The 21,750-nt window shown below is 38.5% G+C and overlaps 1 protein-coding gene across 3 annotated transcripts; it reads right to left on the minus strand.

Moving 5' to 3' along the window:
• Positions 1-13,671: 13,671 nt before the first annotated feature.
• Positions 13,672-17,172, minus strand: LOC125271173 (GTPase IMAP family member 9-like). 3 transcript variants are annotated; one of them, XM_048195173.1, is made up of 3 exons: positions 17,038-17,172; positions 15,937-15,986; positions 13,672-15,463 (listed from the first exon to the last, which is right to left on the minus strand). In XM_048195173.1, the coding sequence occupies exons 2-3, from the start codon at positions 15,953-15,955 to the stop codon at positions 14,877-14,879; spliced, it is 606 nt and encodes a 201-aa protein (XP_048051130.1). In that variant the 5' UTR covers positions 15,956-15,986; positions 17,038-17,172; the 3' UTR covers positions 13,672-14,876. The 3 variants fall into 3 exon arrangements, with proteins under 3 accessions (XP_048051130.1, XP_048051133.1, XP_048051132.1); XM_048195176.1 differs by having other exon boundaries at positions 17,006-17,159; XM_048195175.1 differs by lacking the exon at positions 17,038-17,172 and adding an exon at positions 16,161-16,246.
• Between the last annotated feature and the right edge of the window lie 4,578 nt (positions 17,173-21,750).

Consider the following 21,750-nt stretch of genomic DNA (forward strand, 5'->3'; position numbering starts at 1 on the left):
ATTGAAACAATTAGACTCTTATAGAGAGACAATATGGTATGGTGATTTTAATATTAATTGGTCTGATAAAAGCTGTAAACAAAAATTAAAAGCATCCTTTACAAAACTTAATTATCAACAAATGATTGTAGGACCTACAAGGATAACTCGACAGACTAGGACCCTTATTGATCTTACATTTACTAATAAGCCTGAACGTATAACACGGACTTATAATCTTATTACAGGACTTTCGGACCATAACATGATCCTAACTGTTAGGAAATTAACTAGAAAACGTTTGCAGTATTTTGGTAAACCTGATAGTGAAAAAATAAAAAACATTATCCCAAAATCTAAAATTGTACAATTTGAAAGGGAATTTTATAACATAAACTGGGAACAGATTACAGCTCTAGAGGATGTTGAGGAGTGCTGTAATGCCATGACAACAGCTATTACAAGATTAACACAAAAATTTACAAAGCAAATAAAATCTAGACAAACAAAATTTACTGTACCTTGGATTAATAATGAAATACATAAACTTATGAAAAAGCGAGATTTGGCCTTAAAAATATCATTACGTTCAAAACTTAATATTGATCTTTTGAATTATAAAAGTCTAAGAAATAAAGTTGTACTTGAGCTGCGTAAAGCAAAAGCTACATACTATACACAACTAATTGATAATGCTAAAGGAAACAGTAATTTACTTTGGAAGCATTTAAATAATATGACTAACAAATCTAATAAACATAAAAGGATTACAGAACTTAGCATCAATGGTGATATCATAACTAATAGTGCTGTTATGGCAAATGAGTTTAACTCATACTTTTTACAATCAGTTGAAGAATTGACACATAGTTTTCAACCTGTAGATAGTCAAATCTCTTCTGCGAGAGTTGTTTCAACAGATTGTTTTCATATTAAAGAGATTCAAGAAATAAAAGTTATTGATATAATTAATAAACTTTCGAATTCTAAATCTAATGATATTTATAATATGAATAGTTGTTTTCTTAAAAAATATAGAGATGTTCTTGTCAAACCATTGACACATCTTGTTAATCTATCTATAAGAACCTGTACATTCCCTAGTGCTTGGAAAAAAGCGGTAATCATCCCAGTATTCAAAACAGGAAGTCAGGACTCTATGTGTAATTATCGTCCTATATCAATTTTACCAATTTTATCTAAAGTTATCGAAAAAGTTGTAGCAGCACAATTGATTGACTATCTAGAATCCAGACAGCTCCTCCACCCACAGCAGTTTGGATTCAGACCAGGGTATTCAACTGAAATGGCAAACTGTTGTTTAATTGAAAATGTTAAAAAGTCCTTGGATAAGGGCATGGTGGTGGGTGCTGTCTTTATTGACCTCAAAAAGGCCTTTGATACGGTCAATCATAGCTTACTTTTATCTAAAATGTTAGGTTTTAATTTTTCTGCTGAGGCAGTGACGTGGTTTACTTCTTATCTTCAGTCTAGAGCACAGGGTGTTAAAATAAATCATGATATATCTGCCTTTTCAAATATTAAAATGGGTATTCCACAAGGCTCTATACTAGGACCTTTGCTGTTCAGTCTCTTTATAAATGATTTACCTCTGCACTGCTCAGGGGCCAGTTGTCAGCTTTATGCGGATGATGCAGTTCTTTACATCTCTGCTAAGTTGCCTGAACAGGCTGCAGAGGCATTGTCTGTAAGTATGTCTTATATTCAACAGTGGCTTAGTCAAAATCAGCTAGTCTTAAATTTGTCAAAAACAGTTTCTATGTGTTTTTCTATTAGGAAACATGATTTAAAAGGAAATTTTAATATTAATTTACAAAATGGAAAAATTCACTGTGTTACAGAATTTAAATATCTTGGATTGGTTTTAGATTCTCAACTTAAATTTGATAAACACATAAAGAAAATTTCAAAAACAATACAAAATAACCTTAATTGTTTTAAATTAATTAGAAATGACATTCCAAACCAGGCAGCCCTGTTGTACATGCATGCTATGGTATTTTCTCATATTTCATATTGCGTGACAGCATGGGCACAGGCTGCTCCTACTGTAATTAAAACTATTGGTTCATTGTACAATCGTGCAATAAAAATTATGGACAAAAAACCAATTCGATATCATCATTGTACTATTCTTAAGAAATATAATTTAATGAGTTTTGATGGATTTATTAATTTTAGTTTTTGTAAATTATTGTATAAATGTATCAATTATTTATCGCCTGAGCCGTTAAGTAAATTTGTGGAGAGACAGAACAGCAGTAGAGTTACGAGAAGTAATACAAACCATGATTGTAAAATTCCATACTGCAGGACTAGTTTTGGTCAGACAGCTTTTTCTGTTAGAAGCGTTAAGCTCTGGAATTTATTGCCATCCGACATTAAAACTATTCCTGATTTTAAAATGTTTTCTTCCAGGCTTAAGACTTGGTTAAAGATAAATCAGATTTGTACTCACCTTTAATATTGTGAATATATTGTGTATGTTTGGAAGTTATAGAGTATTTTTATTTGAGTTTTATTAATGTATGAACTGGTTTTTAGATATTATGTTGTATTTATTGTTTCTGATTGTTAAAGGCCCTTCTAGGGACAAGTGTTGCAAATTAGCCTTTGGCTATACACACTGTGATACAGACATCAGATTGTTTTGTTATAATGATCTATGTTGGTGGTATCTGTCCCTATCAAATAAACTATTAAAAAAAAAAAAAAAAGGATATTAAATAATGTATTTTTTAAATATACTTTCAGTGTATTGTTACAATGATCATTTTCAGCACACTGTTAAAATATACCTCAAATATATTTTTATAAAGTGCAAATAAATACACTTTTAAAAAATAAACAACTTACACTTCAAGTATATTTTTCTAAAATATATTTTTTAGAAAATATACTAAAGTACAATTACTTTAAAGTGTGTTAAAAGTTGCATTGTGAAAATATGATACTAATATACTTTTTATATATTTAATGTTAGTACATTTTTTGTAAGTATATTTGCAGTGTACTATAGAAAAAGGGAATATATTTAAAATACAATAAAGTATACCTTTTTTTCACTAGGGCAGGTGTGTTTAATTGGGGTTGGAGCTAAACTCTGCAGGACAGCGGCCCTCCAGGACCGAGTTTGGACACCCCTGCTCTAAACCCTGTGGCCTGCTGCACAAGTAAGTTCAGAGAACAAACTCTACCCAGGTAGTTTGAGTAAACTCAAACTAGTTTTTCATGCTAATGAAGATGGGTTGGTTTTTAGCAGGTTTCATTGCTATGGTAAATTATGCTACACAGATAACCTGCTCTAGAGCAGGTTTGATTCTGGGTTAGAGATCACAAACCCAAACTCGACCAATCAACTGTGAGTAAAGTGACATGTAGCTACACTGTTAAACCCTGCTGTAAAAATATGACCAAATTCTGACAGTAACAAACCATTTTTCATTAAAACAGTAATATACTGTAGAAAACAATGCATTCTGGGTAATATTTGACATCTTTGAGAAAATAGCCTACAGGAATATACTGTGAGTTAACATCGCTCAAAATCGACACTCAGAGACTGTGTTCTAAATCACACCCTATACCCTCATTCAGTATTCCCTACATTAGTTCACTAATATAGTCCACTTGACAGAGTGAATGAAAAGAAGAGAGTGAGTTCAGACACTGATGAACACCTGATAACAGAATCACTGAAGGACAGAGAAACAAGAGAAGAGAAGAGACGAGCAGAAACACAAGAACTACAACTGACTTCAGCCACACTGAGTGCAAAACCAGTTCACAAACCAGTTTGACATTATTTCTTTCATACATGTACAGAGGTTTTTGTTGAGAATTAATAGATTTGGATGACAAAAAACAAAAAACATTTATTGTTCAAAAATTTAAGTTTGCATTCTGTGATTCAACAGCATAAGAGCCAACAATGCATCAATATCTAAATGCATTACTCGTTTGTTCCTGTGTAGTTATTCATTAATGAAGGATCAGTATTCTAAAGTGTTACCATCTAAACTTCTGTTAATTCTCTGTTAATTCTGTTAATATTCTGTAGAAATAAATTTAATCTGGTAGGTAATAAGTGCAATAATGTGTTATGGCTGGAAGACAGTTGTAGTTCTTGTGTTTCTGCTCTTGATTCATTGAACTGTTGTAAGTGATTTACTGTTGATTGTACAGTTATTTTCTGTAAAATACAGTATGTTACTGTAAAGATACCATGAACTAACAGTGTTGCCAGTATTATACTGTAAAAAAGGCCTGGCAAGGTCTAAAAGTGTAGGTTTGTGGTTCTAAACGTTTTGGTCGTCGTTCCCCACAGTTTACTCTGGCTTTATAAATGTTACTGTGGCGAGCACGGCAGACGAGAGCCGTGAGGGAACTGTGCGAGGCCGGTAACGCGGGAGATAATGAGCTTCACATGCAAGTGCACCGGCCTTGAGTCTTTCACGGAGGAGCTCCGGAAGCATAAAAGGAGGAGTGACGACAGTGAAGGATGAGAGAGGACCAGGCCTGGACTTTATTTTATGTTTTATTATGTGTGTGTGGTCAGCAGACGTCCACGAGGGTCTGCCAGCATCACTTTTGTTTGTTCTTTGTTTAGTTTGGTATTAAAGTTATGTTGATTGTCTGCCGGTTCCTGCCTCCTTCTTCCCGTATATACAAACTACATTACATTGGTGCCGAAACCCGGGAGGAAGGAGGGACATGCTGTCAGAGAGCCCTCGCTGCTGAGGGGGATTGCGGTGCTGCGGAGTTCGGGCAGCGCGGGAGTGTAAAGACCACGGGAGGCTGCCTGAGGCAGTGGTGCTGGAGCCTAGTGACAGGAGGGACGGAGAGCTCGTTGCTGTGCTCCTGGGACAAGGTGGGGTGGCTGCCATCCAGGAGGGAGCAGAGGAGTCGCCGCCGTCCGCCGTAGGCCGGAGTCGGCTACCGTCCGCCATGAAGGGGAGGAGCAGGGGACGGTGGACTTGCTGCCGAGAGAGGACCAGGCCTGGACTTTATTTTATGTTTTATTATGTTTGTGTCGCCGGCAGACGTCCGCAAGGGTCTGCCGGCATTACTTTTGTTTTTTCTTTGTGTAGTTTGGTAACTCAGTTTTTAGAACAGGTTATCTGTTTAATTATCTGTGAACTTACCTGGGTATGTCGCACAACCTGCTTTCTGAAAAAAACCCAGATCACCTTTGAGCATTACAAAACAAGCTAAACCATCACAACACTAAACTGTCAACAACTAAAATGATAACAGCAAAGATAAAAGCAGGAAATAGTAAGAAAATCCAGCTGTATAATCTGTGGCTCCCAGCATTCATTGCAGAACTAATAGCCCTTATGGAAAGAAAATATATTCCCATACATTTGTGATCAATATATTAAATATATTAAAAAATTTCAAAACATATGAAATAATAAATTGCTTTAATATATTAAAATATATTGGATAATACATAATGAATAGCCACTTTTCATATATTGAAAAATATTTGACTATATATTTTCTATGTTATACACTGTAAAATATAAATAGTTGAGTATACGTAGAAAACTCAATAAAATAGATTGTCTTAAATTTCTCAAGCATGTTTTACTCAAAGTAGGTTTTTTTTTTTTAATACAAAAAGAGTGATGGCACACCATTAGACCCTGCATTTATTTGTATTTATTAAACTACAAATACTTTGTGTATGTCTTTCTCCTAACTGAATTAATAGAATTAACAGATGTTTACCACCTTTCAGACGTTCGCAACCACAGCCTTCGAAGGGTAAGATGGATCTGAGGGCCGTCCTTATCGCCAAGAAGGCTGCGGGAAAAAAGTCCTGACGCTACCAGTGTCAGGACCCTGAGGGCAGCCCCCTCCGAAAGGGAAGTGGTTTACATCTCACCATACGGTGGCCAGTTCTCTTCCGTGCCCTCAGGGGGCCATTCTGCCAACCCTGCCTCCTCGTGTGCTTCAGGGTGCAGCGATCCCCAGCGAGCAAACACCCAAGTATCCTCCCGGAAACTTAGCGGTACTGGGATGCTCGCCCCCTCTGAGGAGGGTCTCAGAACAATCAGTTCGGTCGTCCCCTGCCGGTGCACTGCTTCAGGGTGTCGGATTGGTTGTTCAAAAAACACCAGAGGCAAGTCTCGAGACACTGGTTCCCTTAGTAGAATAACTGACAGCGTGGAAACTACTGCCAAATATTTCTCAATGGGTCCTGTGTACAATCGAAAAGAGTTATGCCATTCAGTTTGGGTCTCGCCCACCCAGGTTTATGGGGGTCCTGCCCACCGAGGTGAGCCCCGAGCAGGCTCTGGTTATGGAACAAGAGGTAAAGACTCTATTGGAGAAGGTAGCCATAGATTATGTACTTCCGTCCGACAGAGAGAACGGTTTCTACAGGCGGTACTTTATCGTTCCAAAGAAGGATGGGAGGCTGCGTCCCATTTTGGATCTTCATCAGCTGAACCAGTCATTAATGAAGCTCAAGTTCAAAATGTTGACCTTGAGACAAATCGTGTCACAGATCAGGTCTGAGGACTGGTTTGTCACAATCAATCTCAAGGACGCATATTCCCATATCTCCATCCTGCCACATCCCAGGAAGTTCCTGAGGTTTGCTTTCAGGGGCAGAGCTTACCAATATCGAGTTCTTCTGTTTGACCTAGCGTTATCACCCCACACATTCACCAAATGCATGAATGCAGCTTTGGCACCACTTCGTCTCCAAGGCATTCGCATTCTCAACTACATCGACGATTGACTGATTTTAGCCTAATCGCAACATTTAGTGGCTAGGCATCGAGATGATGGCTGTTTTTCTGGTGCTCAGGAATTTTCTCCCAGACCTCAGGGGTCACCATGTTCTTGTCCGGTCAGACAACACATCGGTGGTCACCTACATAAATCACCAGGGGGGTTTGCGTTCGCGTCCACTTTGCAAACTGGCACAAATCTCCTGTGGTCTCAGGGGAAATTGTTGTCCTGTCGAGGCAGGGGCTAAGGCCCGAGGAATGGAGGCTCTACACCGAGGTGGTGGGGCAAATATGGTGCTCCATATTTGGCTGGGCTCAAGTGGATCTGTTTGCGTCTCGAGAGACGTCTCACTGTCCACTCTGGTTCTCCCTCATGCATCCAGCTCCTCTCGGACTGGACGCTATGGTACAGACGTGGCCGAGGCTTCAGCTGTACACATTTCCCCTGATCGCTCTGCTCCTGGCAGTTTTAGAGAGAGTTCGCCAGGACCAGGTCCGGCTCACCTTGATAGCACCGCGTTGGCCGGGCAGAGTGTGGTTTTCGGACCTAGTATCTCACCTAGACGGCTCTCCCTGGGAGATTCCGATCAGGAAGGACCTCCTGTCCCAGGCGGGGGGCACAATCTTTCACCCTCGCCCAGAACTATGGAACCTGTGGGCTTGGCCTCTGAGGGGACCCAGCTCATAGACTCTGGTCTCTCAGCCGAGGTTGTGGGTACCATCCTCAACTCTAGAGCTCCCTCCACAAGGAAGTTATATTCTTTGAAGTGGAAGCTTTTCACTTCTTGATGCAGTGGTCGTCAGTTAGACCCAGTTATTTGTCCTATTTGTGCAGTACTAGAATTTCTGCAGGAACGATTCACTGCAGGGTTATCTCCTTCTACCTTAAAGGTTTATGTGACGGCCATTGCGGCTTACCACACACCTTTGGCTGGTATTTCTCTTGGGAGAGATCCTCTTATAACTCGCTTCCTCCGTGGCACCCTGAGGCTGAGGCCTGCGGTAAGCACGAGGGTTCTGGCTTGGGATTTGGCCGTGGTGCTCCAGGGCCTTTCCCTTGCTCCTTTTGAGCCTATTGAGGAGGTTCCAGTCAAGTTTTTGACACTTATGACGTGGTTCCTCCTCGCTATATCTTCTTTAAAGAGAATAGGAGATTTGCAAGCTCTCTCGGTTGCCCCTTTGTGCTTGGAATTTGCACCTGGCCTAGTGAAAGCCTTCCTTCATCCCAGACCTGGTTATATTCCTAAGGTCCCCACCAATGTAGTCAGGCCTATTGTACTGCAAGCTTTCTGTCCTCTTCCCTTCGGGGATTCAGACCAGGAACGCCTTAATCTGCTTTGCCCGGTTCATGTGTTGGATGCTTACGTCCACAGAGCTGCCTTGTGGTGTAAGTCAGAACAACTGTTCATTTGTTTTGGGTCCCCAAGCAAAGGGGCCCCAGCATCTAAGCAGAGAATGAGTAAGTGGATTGTTAAGGCTCACTGGCTTATGAGTCGGCCGGACTACCTTCCCTTTTGGCAGTTAGAGCCCACTCTACTAGGAGTATGGCGGCCTCTAAAGCTCTTCTCTGGAGTATCTTTGCAAGATCTTTGTGATGCAGCAGGCTGGTCCTCACCGCACACATTTGTGAGGTTCTATGACCTTGATCTAAGCTCCACCCCTGGGGCCCGGGTTCTTTCTAGTGTTGACAAGTCACACTAGGCAGGCATTGGTCATTGGGTATTAATGTTCCCACAGCGTCAATTTCTCAATGCAACGTGAGTTACCTTGAAAGGGAACGTCTCGGTTACGACTGTAACCTTAGTTCCCTGAAGAGTTCACTGAAGCTAAGCAGGGCTGAGCCTGGTTAGTACCTGGATGGGAGACCTCCTGGGAAAAACTAGGTTGCTGCTGGAAGAGGTGTTAGTGAGGCCAGCAGGGGGTGCTCACCCTGTGGTCTGTGTGGGTCCTAATGCCCCAGTATAGTGATGGGGACACTATACTGTCAAAAAGCACCGTCCTTCGGATGAGACGTTAAACCAAGGTCCTGACTCTCTGTGGTCATTAAAAATCCCAGGATGTCCTTCGAAAAGAGTAGGGGTGTAACCCCGACATCCTGGCCAAAACTTGCCCATTGGCCTCTGTCCATCATGGCCTCCTAATCATCCCTATACACTGATTGGCTTCATCACTCTGTCTCCTCTCCACCAATAAGCTGGTGTGTGGTGGGCGTTCTGGCGCAATATGGCTGCCGTCGCATCATCCAGGTGGATGCTGCACATTGGAGGTGGTTGAGGAGATTCCCCCTTCAATATGTAAAGCGCTTTGAGTGCCCAGAAAAGCGCTATATAAATGTAAGGATGATTATTATTATTATTATTATTAAGATGTTGCGTCGCCCTGCCATACTTCCGGCATGCCTGTCAGCGACTACTTCAGACAATTTTGAAGCTAGCGCTGCACTGTTTGAGCATGCTTTATAGTTTCCTGGTCATGAGGTCACCCGCCTCTGACGTCTCGCCACACCATTGGACAGATTTCACATGTGCTTCATGACGACATCACGCGTTGTGTTCCCACACCGTCAATTTCTTGACGCAACGTTTCGTTCCCTCTTCAGGGAACTAAGGTTACAGTTGTAACCTAGACGTTTTTGATCTGTTAATGTATCTCACATATTGTATGCAATCTCACAGCTTTAAGTGCCTAAATGAACGGTTGCTGTCATCAATTAAGCAATGCCTCTTCTTATAGCACAAGGACACACAGTTTTGTGAATAATTATGAGACACCAATGAGTCATCACCATACTATAGTACAAGAAAAATTGACATCCTGTGATGTTGACACAAAAAAGAATGTTTTAACTAGTTTTCTCCAACGTTCAAAACTAACAGATGGTAACATTTGACTACAATGATGTTCAACACACATAACTTCAAATCTAAAAATATTTTTTAGGGTTTCATGACCCTTTAAGTCAAGTCACAGTTTTGTTGTTGTTTTCCTGGCTGTTGTAACTGTATTTGTAAGACACATCTGTTATGGTTAAACTCTGCAGGGCGTTGGCTCTCCAGGAGCAGGATTGATCTGTTCTAAGCAATGTTTGTCACTTTGATAAGTTCTGCCAGATGTCTTTCATGCTTTAATTACCCTGTCCTTCAAAGTAAAGACGTGTTAGCAAACCTGAGAAACCTGAATGTAAAAAAAAAATATATATATATATATATATATATATATCTGTGAACTTACCTGGGTATGTCACACAACCTGCTTTCTGAAAAAACCCCAGACCACCTTTGAGCATTACAAAACAAGCTACTAAACCATCACAACACTAAACTGTCAACAACTAAAATGACAACAGCAAAGATAAAAGCAGGAAATAGTAAGAAAGTCCAGCTGTATAATCTGTGGCTCCCAACATTCATTGCAGAACTAATAGCCCTTATGGAAAGAAAATATATTTCCATACATTTATGATCAATATATTAAATGGTTTAGTTGAGTACATTTAGAAAACTCAAGAAAATAGATTGCCTTAAAATTCTCAAGCATGTTTTACTCAAAGTAGGAAGTTTTTTTTTTAATACAAAAAGAGTGATGGCACACCATTAGACCCTGCATTTATTTGTATTTATTAAACTACAAATACTTTGTGTATGTCTTTCTATGTGTTGGGATTTATCTGACTTCTGTAACTTGAGGCAGCTAGCACACGGTCGGTTTAGCCAGTCTGTCTGCTGCTTTTTCCTGTCCTGGGCCCTAGTTTGTCATGTTTCAGCTCTAAGACTATGTGCCATATTACTATAGAGAAGAGCAGCACCATCCCGGGATGGATGAATACCATCTCTTTTCAACAGGTCCGGTCAGGTCTGCCCCAAAAACTTTTCCAATTGTCTATGAAACCTATATTATTTTGCGGACACCACTTAGACAGCCAGCCATTGAGTGATGATAATCTGCTAACTATCTCATCATTGTATCTACACTCAAAAAATATTTCAGGCTAAACATAAGTTTTATGTAATTGAATTACATACAAAATTTCCATCCATTTGGAATACATAGTTTTTACATAAACAAACTAATAAACCTAATGTGATTCATATTTGTAAGTCATATGTAAATGAAATAGGAAAGATTTATCTAATAGTATGTTTGTATTAGAGACAGATATTGACGAGAAATTGTGCGACGCAGAAACTCTTACAAAGCAAAAACAAACACTTGTTTTTGATCTGTTAATGCATCTCACATATTGCATGCAATCTCACAGCTTGAAGCGCCTAAATGAATGGTTGCTGGTGGATCCAAAATGGTCAATATTCATATTCATGCATTTATTCATATTTTATGTTAATCATTTATACAGTGGCATGAAAAAGTATGTGAAGCCCTTGCAGAATCTGTGAAAATTATAATTTTTTTAATAAAATAAGAGGGATAATAAAAAATGCATATTATTTTGTGTTTAGTACTGTCCTGAGTAAGATATTTTACATAAAAGATGTTTGAATTTAGTTCACAAGACAAAACAATAGCTGAATTTATTAAAATAACCCCATTCATAAGTATGTGAACCACTGATTCTCAATACTGTGTGCGGTTACCTGATGATCCACGTTTATGTTTTGTGATGGTTCTTCGTGAGTCTCTTGTTTGTTCTGAGCAGTTAAACTGAGCTCTGTTCTTCAGAAAAATCCTCCAGCTCCTGCAGATTCTTCAGTTTTCAAGCATTTTTGCATATTTGAACCCTTTCCAGCAGTGACTGTAGGATTTTGAGATCTGTGTTTTCGGGGTGTGAAAACTTTTGAACAGGATGAAGATGTCACAATTTTTCTTATTTTGTTTAAATATCATTGTTTTTCATTTAGTACTGTCCTTCAGAACCAACAGAAGATACTTGCATGTTTCCCGAAAGAAAAATTAAGTACAATTTAACTCCTCACAACACCGTGCCACCCAAAAGCAGAGCGTTACCACCTTTCAGACATTCGCAACCACAGCCTTCGAGGGGTAAGACGGATCTGAGGGCCGTCCTTATCGCCAAGAAGCTGTGGGGAAAAAGTCCTGACGCTACCAGTGTCAGGACCCTGAGGGCAGCCCCCTCCGAAAGGGAAGTGGTTTACATCTCACCATACGGTGCCCAGTTCTCTTCGGTGCCCTCAGGGGGCCATTCTGCCAACTCTGCCTCCTCGTGTGCTTCAGGGCGCAGCGATCCCCAGCGAGCAAACACCCAAGTATCCGCCCGGAAACGTAGCGGTACTGGGATGCCCGCCCCCTCTGAGGAGGGTCTCAGAACAATCAGTTCGGTCGTCCCCTGCCGGTGCACTGCTTCAGGGCGTAGGTTTGGTTGTTCAAAAAACACCAGAGGCAAGACTCGAGACACTGGTTCCCTTAGTAGAATATCTGACAGCGTGGAAACTACTGCCAAATATTTCTCAATGGGTCCTGCGTACAATCGAAAAGAGTTATGCCATTCAGTTTGGGTCTCGCCCACCCAGGTTTATGGGGGTCCTGCCCACCGAGGTGAGCCCCGAGCAGGCTCTGGTTATGGAACAAGAGGTAAAGACTCTATTGGAGAAGGGAGCCATAGATTATGTACTTCCGTCTGACAGAGAGAACGGTTTCTACAGCCGGTACTTTATCGTTCCAAAGAAAGATGGGAGGCTGCGTCCCATTTTGGATCTTCGTCAGCTGAACCAGTCATTAACGAAGCTCAAGTTCAAAATGTTAACCTTGAGACAAATCGTGTCACAGATCAGGTCTGAGGACTGGTTTGTCACAATCGATCTCAAGGATGCATATTCCCATATCTCCATCCTTCCACATCACAGGAAGTTCCTGAGGTTTGCTTTCAGGGGCAGAGCTTACCAATATCGTGTTCTTCTGTTCGACCTAGCGTTATCACCCCGCACATTCACCAAATGCATGAATGCAGCTTTGGCACCACTTCGTCTCCAAGGCATTCGCATTCTCAACTACATCGACGATTGGTTGATTTTAGCCTAATCGCAACATTTAGTGGCTAGGCATCGAGATGATGGCTGTTTTTCTGGTGCTCAAGAATTTTCTCCCAGACCTCAAGGGCCACCTTGTTCTTGTCCGGTCAGACAACACATCGGTGGTCACCTACATAAATCACCAGGCTTTCTAAGGTTACAGTCGTAACCGAGACGTTTTTGATCTGTTAATGTATCTCACATATTGTATGCAATCTCACAGCTTTAAGTGCCTAAATGAATGGTTGCTGTCATCAATTAAGCAATGCCTCTTCTTATAGCACAAGGACACACAGTTTCGTGAATAATTATGAGACACCAATGAGTCATCACCATACTATAGTACAAGAAAAATTGACATCCTGTGATGTTGACACAAAAAAGAATGTTTTAACTAGTTTTCTCCAACGTTCAAAACTAACAGATGGTAACATTTGACTACTATGATGTTCAACACACATAACTTCAAATCTAAAAATATATTTTTTAGGGTTTCATGACCCTTTAAGTCAAGTCACAGTTTTGTTGTTGTTTTCCTGGCTGTTGTAACTGTATTTGTAAGACACATCTGTTATGGTTAAACTCTGCAGGGCGTTGGCTCTCCAGGAGCAGGATTGATCTGTTCTAAGCAATGTTTGTCACTTTGATAAGTTCTGCCAGATGTCTTTCATGCTTTAATTACCCTGTCCTTCAAAGTAAAGACATGTTAGCAAACCTGAGAAACCTGAATGTAAAAAAAAAAAAAAAAAAAATGCTGACAGAAAAACAATGGGCCATGTTTTGTTTTTTTTCTTCCTCTTTTTTGACAGCTTGATATCTGTCAGGCAGTAGCAACAGTTTATGAATGGTATTAAAAAATAAATAAAAATCACTTGATTACCTTTTTCCTATATAGATTGTCCAATTAATTGTTATTTCAGAGGCCATGTGACTGTTTGCATTAATGCATCCAAAGCAACTTTTAATTTCAACATTTAATTCAAATGATACATTTGATTTGTTCATACATTCCCTGGGACTGTTAATGCACTCAAAAAATAAAAGTAAAAAAATGGATGAACTCATTTTGATTAAGGGCAGGATTTCCACTTGATCTTGATTTCAACTGGATCATATGAAACATATTCAGCAATCAAATGGATGCATTAATAAAGTGTAATTGATTTTCTCTTTCAACTCAAAGTAATTCATTCAACTAATGCAAAAAAATTATAAGAAATCTTACTAATCTTGCCCATGAGAAAAGTAACACAGATGAAAACATTTATTGACATGCGGTGTTATTTACAGCTGCACACAGAACTTTTATTTATGCAGTATGAGAAAGGTGATCACACAATGATTTAAGAGTGCAGCATTTAATGACACATTAGACATCTGTTTTTACTTAAACAAAGATGCCAAAATTATACAACCAGTTAAAATGTTCAAACACTATCATAATATATACAATATATCTAAATGAAGTAGTTAGTTTAATAATTATTTGAATTTGGATATTTGAATATATGGACACATGACATGCAGACCAAAATATATATCGTGACCACAAATTAAGAATTCTTTCACTTGTTTTAGTAAATCGTAGCCACAATTTGTTAATTTGTTCCTTTGTACAATATTATAATTTATTCCCTTAATTTAGTAAATTGTGGCCACATTGTACTATTTTGTTCCCTCATTTTGATTTAACTAAAACAATGTGGCCACAATTTAGTGAAACAAGGGAACTAATTATTAGCCTATATCTTGCGCACAATTTACTTAAAACAAGGGAACAAATTGGTAAAAGTATTGATGTATTAGTGATTCATGAGAACAAATTGTTAATTAGTGGCCACTATATACATATTTTTTCATCTCCTGATTGGCTGACAGAAAATAATTCACTTGCAATTTCATTCCTTTACAGTTGTCTATAACAGTGTTTCTCAACTTTGTTCCTAAAGGCGAACCAACACTACACATTTTCAAACTCTTCATTATCAAAAACACCTGATTGAATGGGTCATTTTTGGGAAACGCACAAAATAGTGTTGCGGTGTTTGTGCATCTCTAAAAACACGGTTGGGAAATAATGATTAGATCAGCTGCAAATCTTCTCTGCATCTGTGATCTCTAAGCATCTGATTCCTATTGGGTTTATTTATTCATTTTTCTTTATGTAGTGCTTGCCTCCATTAAAATTGATCATTTTTTCTATAATTTTCAGCAGTTCTGTGACCTGATCTTGATTTTCTCTGTTCTCGTTGTTGAATGCGTGATATCTGCCATAGCACGTTTTAATTAGCTGCTGTAGATCGTTGCTTTTGCTGATGTATTGCTCCACAGGTTTACCCTTCAGTGCGTCAGCATGAGTGAACAGAACGATGGTGTACTTTAGAACATCTTCTCCAAAGTTCTTCTCAATCCATTTTACTGCATTTTTCTCCTCCTGTGTGAAATTCACCCCTAATCTCAAAACCAGCAGGAACGCATGAGGACCAGGAGCAGACAGGCGGATACACTCATGTATTAAAGTATGTATGTTTGTATGACTGGCTGAAGTGTCAAACAGGCCGGGACAGTCAGTCACTGACAGATTTTGTCCACCAACAATAGCTTGTTGTGTCTCACATCTCTGTGTAACTGACACCAGAGAGTTTTCCGCAGTAAATGCTTCTCTGCCCAGGATTGTGTTTCCTGATGTGCTCTTTCCAGCTCCAGTTTTACCCAGAAGAATGATCCTCAGATCTGGTACAATTAGGGAATTTAGTTATAATCAATACAGTTTATTTTGCATGTGTAAATAGTTGACTTTTATGTCCCAAATTATTCATACACAAAACATATACTTTTACATGTATGTATGTCTTTGATACAGTTAAATTAAATTTCAATTAATTTCTGATTCTAGAAGCCATTATTAGTAAAGAAACATTTAATTGTGCAACATTTTCCAAAACAGCTGTACCTACAACACCAGCAGTTTACAGGTTTTTTTTTTTTCTTTCAAATTTATAATTGTCTCCACTAGTCTAAGTCTGGTCAGTTTGTACACCAGTAACTGCTGTTAGTTATACAGTTTAAAAGACACAAAAATAGTCACCTCAAGCATATTTTACACTCTTTTGAATGATATTGTTGATACTTACTATTGTTTATTTTGGTTTGGCTACAGATACAGAAGCACAGTAATATAATAAAGGTTGAAGGTTTTAGCTCACCTTGACGTTTACCTGCCATTTCTCAATTTGTCCTGTGTTTCAGTCTCCACCTGCAAAATATATCAATGAACGGTTGCTGGAAGGTCTGTAGTTTCCACTTTTCATCTTACAGCAAATGTTTGGCATTTACAAAGTCAATATTACATGTTCTTACATGTTATATATATAAATATATATATAATATTTGTTTTTATTATTTTTTTAATTTTTATTTTTTTGGTTACCTTGTATGTTCGTTGAATGTTGTAGTAAGAATTTTTTAACTAAAACAACACAGCAAAGAAATTTCCCTAATGAAGCAAAGTGAAACTATTTTCACAATTTGGACAGCCTCATTCCAACTGTCAGCTGACTATGTGAAAAAGGTTTGTGATTGGACAAGATGTCACAGCAAATAATCTGAGTTTAGAACTAAATAATATAGCCAATATATTTTGTTTGTATTCAAACACAAATTTGCTCATATATATATAATTTATGGTGTGCAATATATATATATATATATATATATATATATATATGAGTCTGTGTTTACGTAATATGTGTTTGTGTATAATTATTATGTATATATAAATAAACATACATTCATGTATATATTTAAGAAAAACATCTTATATTTCTATAGAGATATTTACATTTATATATTATATAAATATATAAAAATTATAAATATATGCATATATTTATACATACATGCATATTTTTCTTAAATATATACATGTATGTGTGTGTATTTATTTATACATAATAATTATACACAGAACAAACACACATATATTTTACGTAAACACAGACTCTTATTTAGTACACGATAATCACAATCATCTTTGAACAGCCCTAAATAAATAAATATATAAATACACACACACACACACACAGTGCACACCATAACTGAGTACATAATAAATACAAAAAAATTATTTTCTTATTGACCATTAATACAATTCATATGGCAAATTTTAAATGTATTATAAACATATACTTAATAAAAACAGATAAAAGTATATCATTAATATTCGTAAATTTCGTTTAAATGAAGGATTGCAGAAATGAGTATTCTCCTATTAACCATGGCAAGGAGTGTACAAGTTCATGACAAACCGTCACATCTGTCCTGTTTAACTCCTGGATGATGAGCTCCTTAAACGCCCTGATCACTTATGTAGCTCAACTCGTCTCTACAGAATCCCCCACAAGTGCTCAAGAGTGTTAAGATTAGGTGAAATACATATCCACAGAAGGTTTTTCAGTTTAGGAGAATGCATATCCTCATTGTCATGTTGAAAAAATGCCGGGAATGAGGAAAGGGTAACAAAAAAAAAAAAAATCAGCTGCATAATTTATTCATGTCGCAATGCATGCTGGGAATCATGAATGTGTTTTGTATACTGCATGAAGCATGTCACCATTGTTGTGTTTCATATGCCGAATGTTGATGTCTGTGAGTGTAGAAATGACATAAGACAATGTTTTAAACAGAAAATTAACAATGACAGTGTCTCAAATTATATATTTTCACATTGATTGAGTTTGATATAGCATTTCAATTTCTTACGTTAACAATAACAAGAAGAAAGCAGTTATTTGTCTGTTATTATAATAGACATGTTGAGCTGATTTATCAATGCAGAAAGGGGCAATTTGAAATTTTCATTTGTTGCACTACTTCATTAAGGAATGATAGTGAGACCGGTTCAAACTGTTCAAACACCACAGAATGTGCTGCAGCGACAGCTAAATCAGGTCCAGAGCTCTTAAGCCTCGTTTACGCTGGACGCGTGTGCGTTGCATTACGGCTTCGGCAAGGTTTTGTTCCGTCTTCTGAGCGGTGTCAACTCACACCAGAAGCATTTCGGAAGCGAAGCGGCTGGATTCCCGAGACCACGAGATTTGCATGTCTGACGTTTTTTTCATTGATTTTTTTCGTGTTTTTAATGGCTAAATTGTTATATTTTGTCCGGTTTTATTGTGTTTATTGCTATGCCATACTTTATTTTGCTGTAGCCATACAGATGAAGTTAATACACTTGAAATTCCAGTTATGGACAACAAAAACAAAGAAATTTCAAGTTTTTCAACTTCGAATCTCTTGTTGTCAGTTTCTGGCATCGTAGTGATGCGAAATATGACCAGGAGTTTACTCAGGGTGATTATTTTGACTTTATTTTGTATTTGAGCTGCGCGACTTTGACGCGGCGTCCGTCAAAAATAGGCGAGGCGCCTATCTTTAGCGAAGTGGTGCGGCGAGCCGCTTCTGGGACGCTTCTGAAATGCACCGCAGCGCGGCTGGTGTAAACACGAGCATTGACTAGAGTGGCCGTGTATCAGCTCCGGTGGCTGCGTCGCAGCCGTAACGAGCCGCACACGCGTGCAGTGTAAACGAGGCTTTAGTCATGAGTTGTCTGACAGACTCCACTTTATTAATAAAAAAGTGAAGGAAATACTCACAAGTGGAGACTAAGGCATCAGTCAGAGGACAGGTATTTGGGTTCACAACAGAATTAATTGTGTTAAAGATCACCCTGGGACAATGCCCACTGTTGGTGATAATATTTGACAAATATTTCGACTTTGCCTCTTTTACAGCTCTCTGATTATCAGAAAGACAGCCCCTAATATTTCCAAAGACACATTTAATTTATCCTTCTTCCATCTCCGCTCTGCCTGTCTACAGCGCTGCCTAGTCAAGTCAAGTCACCTTTATTTATATAGCGCTTTTTACAATGCAGATTGTGTCAAAGCAGCTTTACAATGATAACTGGTACATAATTTTTGCTGCACAGCAGCTCTTCAAGAATAGTGTCAATGCAGTCAGATCAAAGCACTGTTGAATATCAAATGTCAAGTCAAATGTCAAGCGTCCCCAACTAAGCAAGCTAAAGGTGACAGCGGCAAGGAACCCAAACTCCAACAGGTGACATCAGGTGGCAAACAAGTGGCAAATAGGTGTTAAAATGGAGAAAAAAACCAGGAGAAACCAGGCTTAGTCGGGGGGGCCAGTTCTCTTCTGGCGAACAGTGCTTTGTTACGGTTCAGGTTGCTATCATAAGTCTGATAGGATCACAACATTCAAAGTATTTATTTCAGTTCCATCCAATTGAGGATCGTATTCATCACGCCGGTATGGACGGTCTGTTGAGGAACTGTGGCACTGGCTGTCGTGTCGTTGAGGCCTTCACAATGGATGATCCAGTTGACTCGATCTCTGCTGATACTTCAGGGCTGCGTTGTGGTCGTGTCATGGCACCGGTCCTTGGTCTCAGCTGGATACGGCCTGGATCCGGTTGATTACGGTAAACCTCGGGACAGAGGTGGAAAGTCCAGGGGTCAGAAAGTAAAAGTCCTGCCATATTTTTTTTCCCACCCACTGAAGCGGTGTTAAAGTTAATGAGATAATTAAGTGATTAATTGAGTGATGATTGAGCATTATTGAAGACACCTGATGATAACAAGCAGAATCACCAAAGGAGAAAATCACAATTTTTAAGACACCATCGTGGAGATGAGGGTTTGCTTTAGTTGAGCTCTTGACCCTTGACTTTTTAATATTAGAATTTACTTGGGCAGTTTTAACTGCATTAAAACCAACCAGACAAGCAAAGTTAAAACATGATCAGGTGGTGTTGGTTATGTTTTCACATAATCATTATTTGATCTGAATCACTGAACTCATCTAGAGCCCAATCTCTGAGTTAGATTTACATTATTGATTACAGCAGAACTGTGATTCTACAGCACAAGATCTGCTTTATCAATATAATAAGAATTTTTTAAAAAGTTGTTCCGATCAAAAAAAGAAAACTCTGTCTTTTAAGCACACACAGACATCAAGAATCAGCCTGTGAATCTCAATGACGGTGACAAGCAACATATTCTGATCAACAGATCAACTCTGAATATTAGAAAACAAGCTACTAAAAAGTCACAGAAAAACAGCAAAATTTAAATAGAGAGAAAAGAAAATTACTAAGACAATTCAACTCATAATTTATTCATGCAGCAATGCATGATGGGAGCCATGGATGAATTTTGATTGGTGGCACCCAGAATGCACTGCAACATGCTTTATTATTCTCACCACTGTTGAGATTCACAGGCTGATTCTTGATCTCTGTGTGTCTAAATGAGAGCCTTTTTACTAAGAACAACTTTTGATGAAACCTTTGAATTATTTTGAAGAAAACTGGATCTTCTGCTGTAGAATCACAGTTCTGCTGTAATCAATAATGTAAATCTAACTCAGAGATTGGGCTCTAAATGAGTTCAGTGATTCAGATCAAATAATGATTATGTGAAAACATAACCAACGTTACCTGACCATCTTTTTTTCTTTGCTTGTCTGGATGTTATAACTCAGTTAAAACAGCCCAAACAAAATCTAATATTAAAAAGTCAAGGGTCAAGAGCTCCACTAAAGCAAACCCTCATCTCCACGATGGTGTCTTAAAAATTGTGATTTTCTCCTTTGGTGATTCTGCTTGTTATCATCAGGTGTCTTCAATAATGCTCAATCATCACTCAATTAATCACTTATTTATCTCATTAACTTTAACAGCGCTTCAGCGGGTGGGGAAAAAAATATGGCAGGACTTTTACTTTCTGACCCCTGGACTTTCCACCTCTGCCTCGGGATAAACAGAAAGACTAATATTAGCGTAGATGCCATTCTTTTTCTGATGTAACGAGTACATCTGGTGTTATAGGAAGTGTTCCCGGTTCCTGCTGACCTAATTTATGCAGCCTAATAATCCTTTAACGGATTTGAAAATATAAATTGATAATGTGTTATGTGTATGCCAGGTTAAAGAGATGCGTTTTTAGTCTAGATTTAAACTGACAGAGTGTGTCTGCTTTCTGAACAATGCTAGGAAGATTGTTCCAGAGTTTAGGTGCCAAATAGGAGAAGGATCTACGCCTGTGGTTGATTTTGATATTCTAGGTATTATCAGCTGGCCTGAATTCTGAGATCGCAATAAACGTGAAGGACTATAATGCATTAAGAGCTCGCTCAGGTACTGGGGAGCTAAACCATTTAGTGCTTTGTAAGTAATTAGCAAGATTTTAAAATCTATACGATGTTTAACAGGAAGCCAATGCAGTGATGACAGAACTGGGCTAATATGGTCATACTTCCTAGTTCTAGTAAGAACTCTAGCTGCTGCATTTTGTACGAGCTGTAGTTTATTTATCAAGCGGGAGGAACAACCACCCAGTAGAGCGTTACAGTAATTTAACCTCGAGGTCATGAACGCATGAACTAACTGTTCTGCATTTTTCATTGAGAGCATATGTCGTAGTTTAGATATATTTTTAAGATGGAAGAATGCGGTTTTGCAGATGCTACACAGCAAAAACTGCAGTGTTAAATGAACTCTCCTGGGAGTATATGTGAGACCATACTCAAGAGTGTTAAAATGTTAAAATAAGAGTGTTAAATGAACACTGAAGCGGTGTTAAAGTTAATGAGTTAATTAAGTGATTAACAGTGATGATTGACCATTATTGAAGATACCTGATGATAACAAGCAGAATCACCAAAGGAGAAAATCACAATGTTTAAGCCACCATCATGGAGATCAGTGTTTGCTTTAGTTGAGCTCTTGACCCTTGACTTTTTAAAATAAAATTTTGTTTGGGCTGTTTTAACTGAGTTATAACATCCAGACAAACAAATGGAAAAGATAATCAGGTGGTGCTGGTTATGTTTTCACATAATCATTATTTGACTTGAATCACTGAACTCATTTAGCTCAATCTCTGAGTTAGATTTACATTATTGATTACAGCAGCACTGTGATTCTACAGCAGAAGATC

This window comes from Megalobrama amblycephala, linkage group LG7, assembly GCF_018812025.1.
Source record: "Megalobrama amblycephala isolate DHTTF-2021 linkage group LG7, ASM1881202v1, whole genome shotgun sequence".
Taxonomy (NCBI): Eukaryota; Metazoa; Chordata; class Actinopteri; order Cypriniformes; family Xenocyprididae; genus Megalobrama; species Megalobrama amblycephala.